This window comes from Lutra lutra, chromosome 3 (assembly GCF_902655055.1).
Source record: "Lutra lutra chromosome 3, mLutLut1.2, whole genome shotgun sequence".
Taxonomy (NCBI): domain Eukaryota; kingdom Metazoa; phylum Chordata; class Mammalia; order Carnivora; family Mustelidae; genus Lutra; species Lutra lutra.
The window spans coordinates 43,518,045-43,535,931 of record NC_062280.1 but is presented as its reverse complement, the minus strand read 5'-3'; the positions used below and the strand labels follow the sequence as shown (position 1 = coordinate 43,535,931).

The 17,887-nt window shown below is 48.7% G+C and overlaps 1 protein-coding gene across 3 annotated transcripts in view; it reads left to right on the top strand.

The window, feature by feature from the left end:
• The window catches only part of ASB18 (ankyrin repeat and SOCS box containing 18), a 63,044-nt gene that overhangs the window by 40,454 nt on the left and 4,703 nt on the right, over positions 1-17,887 (top strand). For all 3 annotated transcript variants that reach the window (XM_047722205.1, XM_047722203.1, XM_047722202.1), the window contains one exon: positions 1,990-2,494. In XM_047722205.1, coding sequence (XP_047578161.1) covers positions 1,990-2,494 — 505 coding nt within the window. The remainder of the gene's footprint in view (positions 1-1,989; positions 2,495-17,887) is intronic.

Sequence of the window (17,887 nt, the reverse complement as noted above, 5' to 3'; positions counted from 1 at the left end):
TGAGACACAGGCTGGAGCTCCAGGAATTAAAGCCGCAAGGCCAGTGGGAGCTGGGTCAGACCGCGTCCTGTGTCTGAGGGGGAAACGAGCACAGGCTCCGTGCAGCAGGCAGGAGGAGCCCTCGGGGTTTCAGCTGGCACATGGCTGAGTCACACTGGAGAGGCTCTTTCTGGGTGGTATGGAGCTTGCTCGATTAGAGCAGGGGGCAGAGAAGGAGTCCTCAGCTAAAGCTCAGTTAGAAATGATGTGGGCCTCCACACAGGGCGGTGACGGTGGGAGCAGAAGGAAGAAGCATTTCCGGTGATGATGAACGAGTAGGAGTCCATGGGGCCAAGTGACCAGTTGAAATGCAGGGCAGCCGGGTGACAAGGAAAAGGCAAAGAGCCAATAACTTACAGAACAAGACAGGGAGGCTGAAGAGGGTTAAATTTGGGGGCAGACGATGGAGAGGGGACTCCCTCCCCCAGGCACATGTGGAAAGGACAGAACAATCGTTGCAGAAACAGACCCCAGTGGCAGTCAGGATGGACTCGTGGGCAGAAAGCAGGATGGGTGGCCGCTCCTGAGAGAGCCAGAGCTCAGAATAAAGCAGGACCAGAAGGCGGACGGAGAGGACACAGGAAACAGAGAGGGAGCAGAGGCTCACGAGCCACATTTGGTGTGAGGGATGGCCACATGCCCTCAGTTCCAGGGGCTGGGATGCTGAGAAGAGTGACCACAGTGCCACTCAGGAAGGAAGACGGCCAGGAAGGGCTGAGAGATGAGGGGCCTACAACCCAAGTCTGAGCAGGGCGGAGATGAGAAGGGGACTGACAGGCATGGACGAGCTAGAAAGGCCAAAAGCTCCCTGGGCAAGGCAAACACATTCACAGCTTGTCCAGACCAGGAGCACGGGTTTGCAGTGGGGCTGGTGTTTTAGGAGTGCCCATAGAGGACAAGGGCCAGCCCCGTGGTGGAGAGGCTGTGAGACTGGCCTCCTGCTTTCAGCCGAGAGTTTCCCACCGGGGTCCGAGGCCCAAGGCCCAGCATGACCCTAGCCCAGTCAGCAGCGTGCCATCTGCCCTTAGGTAGGTGTGTGGCATTCCCCCAGGTGCCAAGAGGCTCTGAGGAAGCCGCTGTCCCGAGAAGCACTGGTGTTTGAGGAAGAGGACACTTTGGGATCAGCTGGTGGACTGGGAGGCAGCAGAGAACTCCCACCTCTGAGGGAGACCACAGTGTCCCACAGGAATCTAGGACACCGCCCCCCTCAGGAGACCACTGGGGTCTGTACCCAGATGGGCCCAGCCAAGATTCACAGTCTCCAAGGAAAGTCAGATTGAAACAAAGGGATCCCCCTAGTTAGGGATGGCTATATGCTCTACTCCTTCTTCTAGCCCTGTCTGAGGATACCCCAGAACCAATCGGTGTCAGTGCCTTGAAGGATGCATAGAGTCCCTCTGTGGGAGCAAGGCAAGCCTTGCCTCACACCATCACCAAAGATGAACAGTTTACAGCAGAGACTGAGAAAGAGCCTGATGGTCTAAAGGACCCTCGTTAGAACCAGGACTCCCAGGCCCTCTGTGATTGGCAGCTATGACAAAGAAGAGCCCAGGTAATTAGTGCTTCGAGCACTGCCATTTGAACCACATTACCTTCCCAAGCAGCACCAAGCAGTTACAAATTCCTCATAAGGTCCTACTCTGCACATGGCTTCTTCGGAAACCTTCCAGCTACCTCCACCACTTATAAGCCCCAGGGTCGGCCAGACTCTCACTTCCTCCCCTCAGCTCAGTCTGACCTCCCAGAGCCTGGGTACGGATATGCTGAGCTCAGAGCCGCCCCTGCTTTCCACGGAGCCAACCTGCCCCAGGGGTAGAGGACTGGAGGGGTGGAGGGGTGGCAGTGGCGATCAGGGAGCATCTGGCCGCGGGGGTGGGGGTCCGCCAGCTGGGGCCCTAGAGGGGGTCGCGCACCTCGGCCTCGCGGTGACCCGCCTTGGCCTCCCCACAGGTGCGCGCAAGCGCTGCTGGAGCACGGCGCCTCGGTGCACTGCGCGGGCGGCGCGGGCGGGGACACGCCGCTGCACGTGGCGGCGCAGCGCGGCCTGGACGAGCACGCGTGTCTCTACCTGGGTTGCGGCGCGCGCGTGGACACGAGGAACGGGCGCGGCGAGACGCCCCTGAGCGCGGCGTGCGGCGCGGCGCGGCGGCCCGACGAGCACGCGCGCCGCCTGCGCCTGTGCGCGCTCCTGCTGCGGCGCGGGGCGGCGGCGGACGCGCGCGACGAGGACGAGCGCAGCCCGCTGCACAAGGCCTGCGGCCACGCGTGCCCGGGGCTGGCGCGCCTCCTGCTGCGACACGGCGCTGACGCGGGCGCGCTCGACTACGGCGGGGCCTCGCCGCTGGCCCGCGCGCTGCAGACGGCCGCCTGCGCTCCTGAGCCCGGCCCGCAGCGCACGGTGCAGGAGCTGCTCAACCACGGCTCCCCCGCCGTGTGGCCCGACGCCTTCCCCAAGGTAAGAGGGCCCCGGGACCGGCCTGCAGCTGGGGGCTAGCTGCGCCTGCGAACTTGTAGGGATTGCAGCTTCTGATTCCCCGGGTGCGGGAGGTAGGGGAATGCAGCTCTCCCTGGTGAGGCGGGGTCTGCTAGACTTGGGGCCACACTTGGAAGGGCAAGTGTCCCTAAGCCAGTCCCTAGAAAATTCAGTTGCCTGGGCGCCTGGCTGGCTCCTTGGGTGGAGCTTGCAACTCTTAATCCCCGGATTGTGAGTTCAAGCGTCACATTGGGTGCAGAGCCAACTTAAATATAGTTGTTTTTAAATAAACTGGGGACGCAGGACACTTAGTTGGATGGCGCCCTCATGGCTCAAAATGTTTTGGCAGCTTATCTAATTGATAAACAATGAAAGTCCGTCCAGTATTCGATATAAAATGAAATACCCAATCTGGCTACCTACCTTAGTAATGACTTGAATGAAAGCACTTGACACGTCCGCAAATACCTGACATTCAGTCCACACCACACTCCTGCGAAATACGCCAGGCACGTGACCCAGGCCCATGAGGTTCTCCCACCTGGGTTTCAGCCAGGTGAAATGCCCCGTTCAGGGTTAGGGCTGTGTTGAGGTCTCAGCCCCAAGTTGCAGACTTGACTCTGAAGCAGCCTGTCACTTTTTCCTCGTATCAGATCTACCATGAAATGACAAAGATAAAGGGTAAGGATTGCCCATTAAAGAAAGCACTTAGAAGATGGAAAATATTTCCAAAAGGAAGGTCCCCCAAATATTGGTTGGAATAAGGGTTTGTCCTCCTAAAAAGACTCCATTGAAAGGAAGTCATTCCATTAGGTATAAATTGAGAGTGTTCGACTTAAAAATTATCCCCAGACTCACTGATCATATGCAGGAGACACACTTTGGCTGGGTATGTTTTGAACAAATAGCTGAAAAGCTTCTACTTTTAAGAGGACAGCACTCTAGATGGTCTGAAATAGTGAAATCCACACATCTCTCTCAAATGCCAACATTGCATTCAGAGTAACGCTTGTGTCTACTAAAACATAGGTGAAAGAGAGGAAATTCCACCCACATAACTCCCTCAGTGTGTCCTTACCTCACCAGCACTGTGACAAGGTTCTTCCCCTACCTCTCACAGTGTCTTTGAATTGTTCTCCATGGCACTCCACTAATGTAGAATTTCAATATGACAGGCTCTTGAAAGGGAGCACCGGCATTTCCATATTCCGTACCACTTACCTTTCATAGTCATCATTTACATTGCAATGTGTCCCCGTATTAGCGATCTTAGTTTGTCAGCCAATGCAATGGGAACAGGACATCCCTGCTGCCCCTCCGGGTCACACCATGTTTGCATTAAACCAAGAAGCTCACTTCACCCTTCCTGGCATGAAACTGCATAAAGAAGGAACAAGAAACAAACAGAACAAAATAAATGTCCTTACGCATAGGCCAAAAGTGAAAAATATTTGGGGGCAAGTTCTTTAAAAGATAAAAGTCAATATAGTTCAGTAGTGATGAGTCGTAATCCTTTGTTAGCCTGGGATTCATACGATCTGAGTGATCTCTGTAGGTTTCCAAGTCCTGGGTGCAGCCTCACGGACATCATCCCTGGGGACAGGACCTCCAGCACCTGAACTCTGTCTTCAGAGCTCTAAGAATTACCCTATCTTCGCTTCGAGATGCAGGAGAAGGCACAATGTCTCCCTCCTAGGCCCCCAAGGGCCCCCTCCTGGGATTCCCCCATGCTTCGCCAGCCACATGAGACTAGAGTATGGCCACTGAGGTGGGGGGCGAGGGGCGTGGGGGGCAAGCTTCAGGCAGGTTTGAACTCGGAGGCCATTATACAGCAACGACCAAGAAGCCATGAGAAGCGCTTGGCTCCTAAAAGTGACAATAGATCTCTCAGCCATTTCACACCATCTGGGAAGGGATTGGAGCTTTCTTGAGAAAGCTTAACACTTGGAGGTGTTCACAAAAAAGCATTGCCACCTTGTCTCCCCCACCCCACAGTGAGCACAGTGCCGCAGGGCAATTCCTCCATCAGTGTTTGTTGAATGAATGAAGTGAGCTCCAGCAACTCCAGGGCCAGTGCCCCCGCGGGTTAGATCTTTGGAAACTGGGATGTGACTTCTTCGTGCTGAGATCCCCCACACCTCTAGGGGCCACCCCACAGAGGAGTGCCGATGGGGTCCACAGCCACCAGCCCCTGGCGCTCAGGTCTGGAGCGGGTTTCAAAGGGGAACACACTGACCGCCACACTGGGAATCCTGTAAACAGATGCAGGTGGCCGCGTTTGTTCTAGCCTTGCCCAGGACAAACACAGCGAACTCTGGAAATCAGGCAGCAGCCCGTCCCTCCCCCCAGGCCCCTGCAAGTGGTCCACCAGGGAAGGGGTCTAATCACCACGCAGGGCATCAAAGGGACAGACCCGACTGCTCAGCAGACTCGTGGAGTGCGCAGCAAACACTGAACCAAGCCACAAAGACGCTCTGCCGGCAAGACTCAGCGCCGTGGCGGGGCGTACACAGAGGCACCGGGGAATGTCACAGAGCACGCCGTCCGTGGGCAACAGCCGTGCTTTAAATAGATGTAAAGAGACACCCACGGAGCTCAGAATTACTGAGGCAAAGGTTTCACAGCGAGCTTATGACATAAATCACAGCTCCCCCATGCCCAGACAAAGGCACCGTCGCCGCAGCGGGCGGACTCGGAGCATCCATCGGAGCCGTGCGCAGTGCTCTGCCCCGAAAATCAAAGTGGTGTCACAGCTTGGGAAGCAAGCATGTTGACAGTGCCAGGCCTTTCTGCCCGGCTGCCCGCTAGTTAACACCGGAGTCAGACGTTGGGGCGCGAGGGCAGGCGCAGGCGTGGTGGCAGGCTGCTGCCGGGTTTGAATCCTGGAAGCTGTCCGTGTAGGCGGGCGCCAGCCTGCAGGAGAGCAGGTAGGAGGGTGGGGTGACACACACCTGCAGATCCAAATTTGTTTTGCAACTGTCACTAGTGGATAGTGGGTCAGATGCTTGGTCTGGAATGTGGGTTTTGCTCACATCTCTTGCCCCTTGTTCCCCTGTGCTGGGCTGTCTAAATGATCCAGACTCGGCCCAGGAGAGCCGGCTGTGCAGGGACAGCAGTAGCAATGAGCCATCTCCACCAAGCAGCACACAGAGGCTGTTTCCCCCTGCACTTGCTTACTCCTTCAGCAGACATTTCTCAGAACACCTGGGCTCAGTGCTGGAGTTCATGTTGGTCGGCAGTTCGCGTGTGTCCCGCCCTAGTGGAGCTGCCAGTCACCTGAGTGGAGGACAGCCTTGTCTCAGACCACTACATGCTCAGTGTGAAGTTGCCATGGTCGGAGAGCTTGCTCAAACAAGGACCCGTGTGGCTCGAAAGTGCCAAATGGGGGCCTGAGCTGGCTGACGCAGAGGGCAGGGTGAGAGACTCCCCTGGGCACGTGTGGAGTGAGCCCAGACCTGAAGGCTGAAGACTCAGCTGCGTGAAGAAAGGAAGGGCCATTCCCGGCAGCATAGGCAAGAGTCCTGGGGCAGAAAGAGCACTATAGTAGGGGCAGTTGAAAGATGACCCAGGAGCTAGAAGGAAGCGGTAAGAGGGGGCAAGAGGCAGGGGTTTCAGGGATTAAGAGTTTTAGCCTTTGTCTTAAGAGCAATGGGAATGGGGACGCCTGGGTGGCTCAGTTGGCTGCCTTCGGCTCAGGTCATGATCCCAGCATCCTGGGATCCAGTCCCACATCAGGCTCCTTGCTCGGCAGGGAACCTGCTTCTCCCTCTACCTCTCCCTGCCTCTCAGCCTACTTGTGATCTCTCTCTCTCTCTCTCTCTCTTTCTCTCTCTCTCTGACAAATAAATTTAAAAAAAAATCTTAAAAAAAAAAAAAGCGGGCGCCTGGGTGGCTCAGTGGGTTAAGCCACTGCCTTCGGCTCAGGTCATGATCTCAGGGTCCTGGGATCGAGTCCCGCATCGGGCTCTCTGCTCGGCAGGGACCCTGCTTCCCTCTCTCTCTCTCTCTGTCTACTTGTGATCTCTCTCTCTGTCAAATAAATAAATAAAATCTTAAAAAAAAAAAAGAGCAATGGGAATGTATTACATCATTTGAAGCAGAAGTGACATAATCAAATGAGCATGGGGTTGATTTTTCTGCAGAAGTATAGAGAACATGTGGGGGCAGGGGATGGGTGGGAAAGCACACGCTGCTGTGGCAATCCAAGTGAGGCCTGCAGATAGCTTCCGCAAGGGGAAACGAAGGTTGGCCGTGAGAATGACAGATTCTAGAAACGTCTGCAGAGCTCTGGTCTTGCCTTACCTTCCCAGCACTGACCATGCTGGAAGGATGGGCCCCAAGTTTTTGCATTTGCGTTTTACCTAAGTACAGAGCAAGGTGAAGTGACTTCACGGTTCTCCAACCTCCCAAGCTTTTCACGGGGCGAATCCCGGGGTGGTAGTAGTCACAAACCAGACTCCATTTCCGTCTCCAGTGAGCGAGTGGCATATGCGCCCCTCCCCCTGGGAGGAGGGAGGTGAGCTCCCGTAAATGGTGCACCTCTGTTTCTCTTGCTCTTGTTTCATTTCTCCATCTGCATATAGAGCAAGGCGCCTGTGTGGTTTTTTCCCCTTAATTTTCTTTCTGCCGCCTCATTAGCCGAGGAGAGTGCGCGTGGACCCTAATGACACCAGGATGTCAGAGGAGTGTAACTGCCGCGTCTCCGCAGACAGCACGGAGGCGGCGGAGATCTTTAAACTGTGTTGGCATAAAAATAATGGAAGCAGCCAGCTGCCTGGCAAACGTGAGGGGACACAGTGCCGGGGGATGGGGGAGGGCCGGGGAGCCCCAGAGAGGTGGAACTGAGGAGAGACAGGAAATGAATTCCCAGAGACAGGCAATAAGACTTGGTCACAGTCTGTGACCCAGGGAGGAGGGGCCCCAGGGAGGGGGGCGCATCTGCTGAGGGACGGCAGCTCTTGGGGGGGGCAGTGTGGGAGAGGCCTTTCCTGTCACGTGTAGTCCCTGGGGACCATTTAACAGTTTGCAGAGACAAGGGAGAGGGCCAAGGGCAGGGCCAGTGGCCGGGTGATGGTGTCGAGGGAAGGTCAGAAGAAGCAGGAATGGCTTGGGAGACTAGATCTGGAGGGATCCAGTGTGAACCGCTCCTCTTCATGGTGTGGTTTCCTCCCAGTGCAGAAGGGAGACAATTGAAATCAGAGACTGCCACGCCCCAGAAAATGGCACGTTAGTGGTGACTCGTGGAAGCCAGATATAGCCACACGTTGGGGGCATCCTGTGCGGTGGTGAAGGGATAAGACTGGGCGAGGCTCAGGTGGGAAGATGCTTGCCTGCCTGGCTCTCCCTCTGTCTCTCTCCTACTCTAAAGCTGGCTTATGTCTGACTTTGAAACAGGAAGGGATTGAAACAAAAAAACAAGTTTCGAGTAGAAAGGCGCCCAGAGATATCGTTCTTCCAGCAGTAAGGTGATTAGGGCTTTGGAAGGGCAGCCGTTCCTGTCTTCGTACCGACATAGCTGCAAAGACAGGCAAGAGGAGGGAAGGAAGACGGGAAGGGAGGGGGCCGCAAAGCAGATCCGCGGCCCCAACACGATGACCTCATGTCTGAGTCAGGGAGCTCCCGCTCCTGTGCTGCACCACCCCGAGTTTTCAGGCAATCAGGCAGTCGCTACAAAAATATTCTAGAGGTCAAACAGGCATTAGGGGATGTTTTTGGAGATACAGTGCATTCTAGGAGATGCAGGGAAGTGCAGAGGTGGAAACCGAGGAACCCGGGTTGCATAGCAACCTGAGAGCTCTGCTGGGAAGAGGGTAGGAGAAGAGGCCTCCCGGTGGGGGTGGGGCGCAGTCACCAGGTGAATGTGGAAGCAGACGGAGGCTGGGCACCATCCTCGTGAGCCTACCTCTGCTCAGGCCCTCCACAGGCCCCCCCTGGTGGAATGAGAACAGCACCACGGACTTCCCCTGCATGTTAACAGACCTCGCATCTGATCTTCCCTTAACCGAAGATGAATAGGGAGATAAATAAATGGATCCATGACGGGGAATGGGAGCAGAAAAACAAAAAATGGGGACAGCATCCACAGAATAGAAAGGCGACCCATACCCCTCATCAGAAGATCCAGAAGAAAGTCTGAGAAACTGTGTGCCATGGGTGCTCTCACCTACAGAGTGCAAGAAGACATAGCCTCTACGTCCCTAAAAACAGAGCCTATGATGGGGACAAGGCAGCAGAATGACGTGAAAAGGAATATGGATGAGACAAGGTCATACGGGGGAGGGTGGCGAGTATATGAAGGGAAGCAGAAAACAGAACAGATACATAAAAGGAACAGAGCCTGTGATTTAAGTGAGGGAGCTGGGTTGGTGGCACATGTTGCTTCAGATCCCTTCCCTGGTGTCCCCTGGGGTCTACTCGACTTGTTGAGGGGGTGAGGGCAGCACAGCTAGAACTTTCAAGCTGAGCTCAGAGACCCAGGCCAGCTGGCTTCTGACCGGCTTCAGCAAAAGGTGACACCATGGAAAACTAGGCATGGAGGGAAAAAGAAGCCAGGGTGTTTCTCCTCTTTCTCTGCCTTGGTAGGTTCGCCAGCAGCACCTGCGTCTCCAAGGTTCTGGTACCCCAACAGCTCCTCCTCATGGTCACAGCCCCCACTGGGCAGCCCCTTACTTGGTTCCAGACTCCACTGTATCTCATATAACAAGAAATGTAGAAGCAAGGCAGGCTTTGCGACTGGTTGTTTCTGTGTCCTCACGAAGCTATCAAGGAATCAGGTTTGTCCAACCTCAGTGAGTTAGCTTTGTCCTCAAAATAGCTTTTGTGATAAGATGGCGTCCAGCAACAACTGGGCCAGCCAGCTTCGTATCCAATTGCTTTTCTCTGGAAGCCCTGAGGAGGTCTTCCCATGTTTCACTGGCCCAGGCTGACTTAAACATGCACTTTCCCAAACCAGTGATGAAAAGGAGAATGGAGTTACTGTGACTGAATCATACTAATCCTTTGGACTGTTGGAAAATCAACCACTGTGTGTTCACTACTAATATTAAAACCTCTTCCTAAGTGCAAAGGAAAAAAACAAAATGAAGAAATAGAAGAAAAAGTGGTCATGAAGAGTGGAGTGTAGAGAGTCAACCTACAGAAAAGTGATATTACTGAAGAAGAGCCTAGAGCAAATGGATCAGATATAGTAATCAAAGACATAATAGAAGAAAATTTAGCTGCACTAGAAGTCTTAACTCCTAGAAGTTGAATGGATGCCCTCTGTAAATCAGTGATGGGAGACACACTCCTTTTATTTTTAATTTCTTCTCTTTTCTTTTCTTTAGAATTTTAATTTTAAGTAATCTCTATGCCCAACATGGGGCTTAAATTTATAACCCTGAGATCAAGAGTCTCATGCTCTACTGGCGGAGCCAGCAAGGCGTCCTTGGAGACACATTCCTATATACATTCTAGCAGAAGTATTCATTAAAAGCACGGAAAATATCTTGCCAAGTATGTGAACAGAAAACAGTTATTCATAAAGGAATAAAACTCAGTCTGGACTCTGATTTCTTTGCTGCTATAGTATCATAAGACAAGAAAATATCATTTTCAGACTTTTAAAGAAAAAGTTTGGATGTGTACCCCTGGGGATAAAAATACATTATATGTTTATAATAAATTGATAAATTAATTTTAAAAATTTGATTATGCTAATATGGATAAGTAGTAGTAATGAAGGTTTCTGTATACTTGTAATTAGATTTTAATCATATGGACTCATTTTACTTGCTCTCCAAATAAATCCTCTAATGGAAAAAAAAAAGTTTGGATGCTAGAATTTTAGACTCATCCTAGATGGTTTTCATTTTGATGGCAAAAGTAAAACGCTTTTAGGTATCAGGGGCTCATAAGATATGCCTTCCTAATGCATCAAAAAAATACTTCTATTTATTTGATTATTTAGCCAACAAATATTTATTGAGCACCAGCCATGTGTCAGCAACATATTAGGTGTTTTGGATATATGAGTAGACAGTTCAAGGGGGAAGACGTATTCTTGCCTTTGTGGGGCTAACAGTCGAATGGGAAGACAGTCTTTAAACCACAAGCATAATGAACAGGCCAATAAAATGATAAGGACTAGAGAGAGAAAAAGTAAGGGAAAAGGTGAGCAGTTGCAGTTGTACGTGCAGTAGCTAGGGTGGGTGGTTTTGAGTCAACACTTGAGAGAGGTGAGGACATGGGCGTTTCAAGTATTACAGGGGAAGGGGCCAGCCGACCAGCAGCCAATATGCAGTCTGAGATTAGAGTGGGCCTGACCTGAGAATGAGGTGACTAGTGTGGCTGATGGTGGAGAGAAGCAGTGACAGTAGGAGATGAGACCAGAGGGAGAGGAGAGGCTCTAATCGTATGGGGCACTTATAGGGCACTGTCATGACTTTAGCCATGGAGGGCTTTGAGCAGAGTGGCAGGACCTGCTAACATTTGATGGGGACCCTCTGCCCTCTGTGCTGAGGGAATACGTCAGGAGGAGGAGTGCAGAAAGTGGAGGGACAAGTTAGGGAGCTGTTGCCAGGATCCACGTGAGGGGTGCAAGCGGGAGGGAGGCACTCTGATTCTGGCTGTATTTTGGAGGCGAAGTGACCAGGATATCTTGGTGGATTGAATGTGTAATGTGAGAGAAAGAGAGGGGTCAAAGATGACTCTAAGGCATTCAACCCGAGAAACTGGTTAGATGGGTTTGCCATCAGCTGAAGTGGGAAGATTGTGGGTATAGTAATTAACAGAATTCAGGGTTGTTTTGATACCAAGGAAGCAGTTGGCTGTTCCAGTCCGGAGCTTGAGGGAAGGATTTGACTGACCTAGAAATACAACTTTCAAGTGCCAATGGCATGTGGGTGGAATTTATTTATTTTTAGTCAAGTATAATGAACACCTAGTGTTATATCAGTCTCAGGTATACAATACAGTGATTCCACAATTCTGTACATTTCTCAGTGCTCATCACGATGAATGAGTGCACTCTTAGTCCCCTTCACCTACTTCACCCATCCCACTTCACAGCCCCTATGGTAACCACCAGTTTGTTCTCTATAGTTAAGAGTCTGGGGTTTTTTGGTTTGTTTCTTTTCTTCTTTCCTTCTTTGTTTGTTTCTTCAATTCCACATGTAAGTGGGATCATAGGGCATGTGTCCTTCTCTGACTGACTTATTTCACTTAGCATCATACTCTGTAGCCCCTTGTCGTTGCAAAGGGCAAGACTTCAGTCTTTTTTATGGCTGAGCAACATTCCATTATGTGTATGTACTACACCTTCTTTACATACGGATGGGATTTAAAGCCAGGAAACTGGATGGGATCACCAGGAAGTGAGAATGCACAGAAGAAGAAGAGGAACAAGGGCTGAATGCAGAGACATTCCAACATCAAGAAGAAGGAGAGATGAGAAGACAGCCAAGGAAACAGGAGGGGCCAATGAGGGAGGTGGAATGAGAGCAAGGCTTCCTGGAAACCAGCTAAAGAACGTATCATAGAGGAGGACCTGACTGTGTCAGATGTGGTCGACACAGCACAAGGCGAGGTAGAGCACTGGCCACAGGATGCAGCAGTCCCAGCCCGTCAATATGCTTAACAAGGGTAGGTTGTCTCAAGTGCCCAGGGCTGAAGGCCCGTGGGGTGAAAGTACACCAGTTGTCAAAAAGATGAGGTGACAGGGAGTGCCTGAGTGGCTCAGTTGTTAAGCTTCTGCCTTCAGCTCGTGTCGTGATCCCAGGGTCCTGGGATCGAGTCCCACATCAGGATTTCAGCTCTATGGGGAGTCTACTTTTCCTTCTGCCCCTCCACTCATTCTCTCAATCCCTCTCGCTCTCAAATAAATAAATAAAATCTTTAAAAAACTGTTGTCCTATTTTTAAAAGAGAGACAGATGAGGTGAAAGACTATCTCAGGGTTGGGAAACTCAAGTTCGTAGATTCCCACAACTCCACCTCCTAACCGTCTCTCAGGATCATCCTCTTCTCTCCATCCTGACTCATACCAACTGAGTTTTGGCCACCACCATCTCTCCTAGCCTGTGGAAATGTCCCCTAAGCTGCACTCCAACCCTTCAATATGGCCCTGGGAAACTGTTCTTTACATTGTAGCCATGGTGATGCTTGTGAAATTAAAATCTGATCCTGTCACGCCCCAACTCGCAGTCCCCCAGGGCTCCCTTGTGTCCTCAGGGTCATGTCCAGCCTCATCACAGTGGTTGGCACTCCTCCTCCCCATGCCCTGCCTTCATCCCCAGACTCTGGCTCACACTCCCCACATCAAGCTCCGCACCTGGCTAACATTTTCAGGTCCTCCTCACCTCCCAGGTTTGGTCACTGTTTTCTCTACCTGGAACACTCTTGTCCTCAGGACTCTCCATACTTTTGTAATTCCTCCTCCTTAGCAGGTCTTTTTTTTTTTTTTTTTTTTTAGATTTTTTTTTTTTAATTTATTTGACAGAGAGAGATCACAAGTAGACGGAGAGGCAGGCAGAGAGAGAGAGAGAGAGGGAAGCAGGCTTCCTGCTGAGCAGAGAGCCCGATGTGGGACTCGATCCCAGGACCCTGAGATCATGACCCAAGCCAAAGGCAGCGGCTTAACCCACTGAGCCACCCAGACGCCCCTCCTTAGCAGGTCTTAACTGACCAACCAACTCACTACCCACAGCAAATCCAGGTATCACCTAGGTACCATGTCTAGTACCTTGTGATTCCCCTCTATGGTACTGGGGCACCTGTTTTCTATTGTTGCTGTGTTTTTTCTTTTATTTGAGATTATAAAAGTCTGTGAGGGCAGATCTTGCCACTGTATCATGCAGACATAACACAATCCCCAGCTTCTAGCAGGAGCTTGGTAAGTATCTAGGACAAATGGCTTCATGGACAGGAGGTGAACATACAACCCAGTGAAATAGAAACAACTTCAGTAATTGAAACGCAGGTTGTAAAACTAAACACTAATACCAAAAATTATTTCTGAAAGATATACATAACATAAAATATGATCTTGTAATAATCATAATCTGGGACTAAAACTCCAGATCTTATTAAGAAAGGAGAAGAATTGGGGCGCCTGGATGGCTCAGTCAGTTAAGCGTCTATCTTCGGCTCAGGTCCTGATCTCTGGGTCTTGGGATCGAGCCCTACATCAGGCTCCCTGCTCAGCAGTGAGTCTGCTTCTCCCTCTCCTTCTTCTCCTCCCCACCCCTTGCACACTCTCTCTCTCTCTCTCTCTGTCTCAAATAAATAAATAAATAAATTTTTTTAAAAAGGAGAATTGGTTATGAGAGGAATGAGAAAGTAGGGATAATAGCACATCTAGAACACAAAAGATACGATTTTGATCTTTAGAAAATATAGGCCATTATTTATTTTGAAGGTAAGCACTAGTAGAATTTTAAATAGGATACATACTTCCAAAATATAAAAATAAACACAAGCAAAATATAAATCTGTATAAAAGAAAATCAGACAACAAGGGAAGCAAGCATAAAAAATCATAAAGAATAAAATGAGGGGAACCTGGGTGGCTCAGTCGATTGACTGTATGCCTTCGGCTCAGGTCATGATCCAGAGTCCTGGGATCGAGCCCCGTGTTAGGCTCCCTGCTCAGGGAAGTCTGCTGCTCCCTCTCCCTCTGCCTCTCCCCCAGCTCATGCTCTCTCTCTCTCAAATAAATAAAATCTTTTAAACATGTTTTTAAAAAGAATAAAGTGAAACAGAAGTAAACCCAAATAGATTATTTATAACAATAAATATAAATTTCTTAAACTGCCCTGTTACCAATACAGAGACTCTCAAACACTTTCAAACAAAATGAATAAAAAAATGTTAAAATTAAAGAGCGGGCAGAGATACTTTGTAGCAAAAAATAAAAGGAAAAGAAAATGACGGATCGATATCAATATGCAACATAGAAGAATTCCTGGGAGAGACACAGACTGAAGGGAAGAGAAGATTCACTGACGGAGATAGATATTATAGAGATATATATACATCTATATATATATATATTTCACAGTGAAGATGTAACCATTAGAAACCTATCTGCCAAAGAAACATTATGTTAAAATGGAGAAACTAAATTAAAAATAATAATCCGAGATGATTTTTAGTACACATCTGTCTTTCACACATCAAGTGGGCAAAGTAGAAGCTTCAAATGGTAAATGAGAAAAGTGCATGTTGAATATTGAATGCTGCAAACAGAATACAACTTCTGGTACTCCAAAAGCAGGCATTGTTTAAAGTCATAATAAAGGGGTGCCTGGGTGGCTCAGTGGGTTAAGCCTCTGCCTTTGGCTCAGGTCATGATCCCAGGGTCCTGGGATTGAGCCCCGCATCGTGCTCTCTGCTCCGCGGAGAGCCTGCTTCCTCCCCTCTCTGCCTGCCTCCCTGTCTACTTGTGATCTCTCTCTGTCAAATAAATAAATAAAATCTTTTAAAAAAATAAATAAAGCCATAATACAATAAGCCAGAAAATTAATACCAAACAGCTAATTTTTAAAAAATGAACTTTTGAAAATTGCATGGCAAACCTCTAAATAACTACCACATCAACAGTTACATAATTGCAGAATATTTAAGAAAGGTAGAACACTGTGCCTCAAAAGTTAATGGCTATGACCACACCTATGTTCAAAGGAAAATCCGCACCATTTTGAAAGTTGCCTATATTATGACTCAAGGGGGAAGGTGTTACTAAACTAGCTGAGTGGTCAATCCAAGGAGTCAAAAAGAAACAGACAAAGGAATTAATAACAATAAACACAATAATTGATGGGTTAGAGTATTTTAAAAGAGAATGGGTCAACAAAAGCCAATAGGAGATTCTCTGAAAAAAAAAATTAGCAAAATTCCAGTAAGACTAAATAAGGAATGACACTGGAAATACAATTATTTCATCACTATATGAATATATATATATTCATTTTAAATAGAGAAGGATGCTTATTTCTAGATGTAGTGGGGTTATCTCCCATCCAGATTTTCTCCCCACCTGCACGGACACGTTGACAAGGCTCTGGGCCCTCTGCCTTCCTGGGTTTCACCAGTACAGTCTCCCAGCAGACAGACAGAGGAGGGTGAGGTCAGAGGATGTCTCCGATTGGGCCCCCTTCTGCCGTAGGCTGGATGCGTATCCCCAATCCAAGACCACTACTTTTTTTTTTAAGATTTTTTTGTTTATTTATTTGACAAGAGAGAGAGATCACAAGTAGGCAGGCAGAGAGAGAGGGGGAAGCAGGCTCCCTGCCAAGCAGAGAGCCACATGCGGCGCTCAATCCCAGGACCCTGAGATCATGATCTGAGCTGAAGGCAAAGGCTTAACCCTCTGAGCCACCCAGGCGCCCCAGGACCACTACTCCTGATACACAGCCCACCCGACTCTCTACTCTTCAGGTCCAGAGGCAGAAAGGGCTGTGTTTCCAGCTCCACATTCGGGCGCTGTCCCTTGACTTCCCCTGTACTCACACGGAGCTAAATAGCCGCTGTACCAATAAAATTAAACAATAAAATAAAAAATCAATAAAAATTTTTAAAATTCCTCCCAGAAAGATCCTGTATCAACATGCCATCTATTTCCTATATACATGCAATGCTAAATTTATTTTTTTAAAGATTTTTATTTATTTGAAAGACAGATCACAAGCAGGCAGAGAGGCAGGCAGAGAGAGAGAGAGGAGGAGGCAGGCTCCCCGCCGAGCAGAGAGCCCGACGTGAGGCTCGATCCCAGGGCCCCAGGACCATGACCTGAGCCGAAGGCAGAGGCTTTAACCACTGAGCCACCCAGGCGCCCGCTAAATTTCTTTAAAATGAAGATTATTGGGCACCTGGGTGGCTCAGTTGGTTAAGCAACTGCCTTCGGCTCAGGTCATGATCCCGGAGTCCCGGGATCGAGTCTGGCATTGGGCTCCCAGCTCCACAGGGAGTCTGCTTCTCCCTCTGACCTTCTCCTCTCTCATGCTCTCTCTAACTCTCTCTCAAATAAATAAATAAAATCTTTTAAAAAAAATAAATGAAATAAAATAAAATGAAGATTGTTCCATTTGCAACAACATGGATGGAGCTAGAGAGTAAAATGCTAAGGTAAATAAGTCAGAGAAAGACATACCATATGATCTCACTTATATGTGGACTTTAAGAAACAAGACAAATGAACAAAGAAGAAAAGAGACAAAAACCAACAAACTCTTAACTATAGAGAGCGAACTGCTGGTTACTAGAAGAGAGGTGGGGGGGATGGGTGGAGTAGGTGAAGGGGACCAAGAATGCACTCATTGTGATGAGCATTGAGTATAGAATTGTTGACTCATCACGCTGTATACCTGAAACTAATATAACACTGTATGTTAACTACACTGGAATTAAATTTTTTAAAAATAAATAAAATGAAATGATTGTTTCCCAGGAAAGTATACATTAACAAACTTGATTCAAGAAAAAAGCAAGGAGCACCTGGCTGGCTCAGTCAGTGGAGCATGCAACTGTTGATCTTGGGGTTGTGAGTTCAAACCCCATGTTGAGTGCAGAGATTACTTAAAAATCAAATCTTTAAAGAAGAAGAAGGAGAAGAAGAAGAAATAATCAAAACAAAGTATACCAATAACCATGGAAGATAAAGTGATAATAATTTGATATTACCTGCAGCTTAAGGCTAGGCTTAGGCAATGTTAAATACAAGATCTGTTATGCCTTCTTAATTCCAATAAGTATGTACTTTTAAAATCTTCCAGGGGCGCCTGGGTGGCTCAGTGGGTTAAAGCCTCTGCCTTTGGCTCAGGTCATGATCCCAGGGTTCTGGGACCGAGCCCCACATCGGGCTCTCTGCTCAGCGGGGAGCCTGCTTCCTCCCCTCTCTCTGCCTGCCTCTCTGCCTACTTGTGATCTTTGTCTGTCAAATTAAAAAAAAAAATCTTTAAAAAAAATAAAAAATAAATAAAATAAAATCTTCCAGGAGTTAAAAAGATAGAAATTTTCTAAATTGACTAAGTTGGCATAAACTCACATCAAAATCTGACAAAAGAAGCCAAAAAAGCTGAAATGACAAACCATATTCAGTTCTTAAATACAGAAATCTTAGCAAATTGAATCTGCCATTTTATGCAGAATAGCCAAACAGGGTCTGTTCCATGAAGACAAAAATGGGTCAGTATTGGAAAATCTTGTATCAACTTGGTTAGAAAAGGCAAAAAATACATCCTTAAATGTGTAGTAATTTAGAAATAGAGAGCTACTTCCTTCACTGAGAATAGATTGTCTATCTGATACTAATATCCAAGGTTATTATAGTGAAACTTTAGAGATAATTTTGTTAAAATTTGGAATAAGATAATGATGCCTCAGTATTGTTATTTAACAT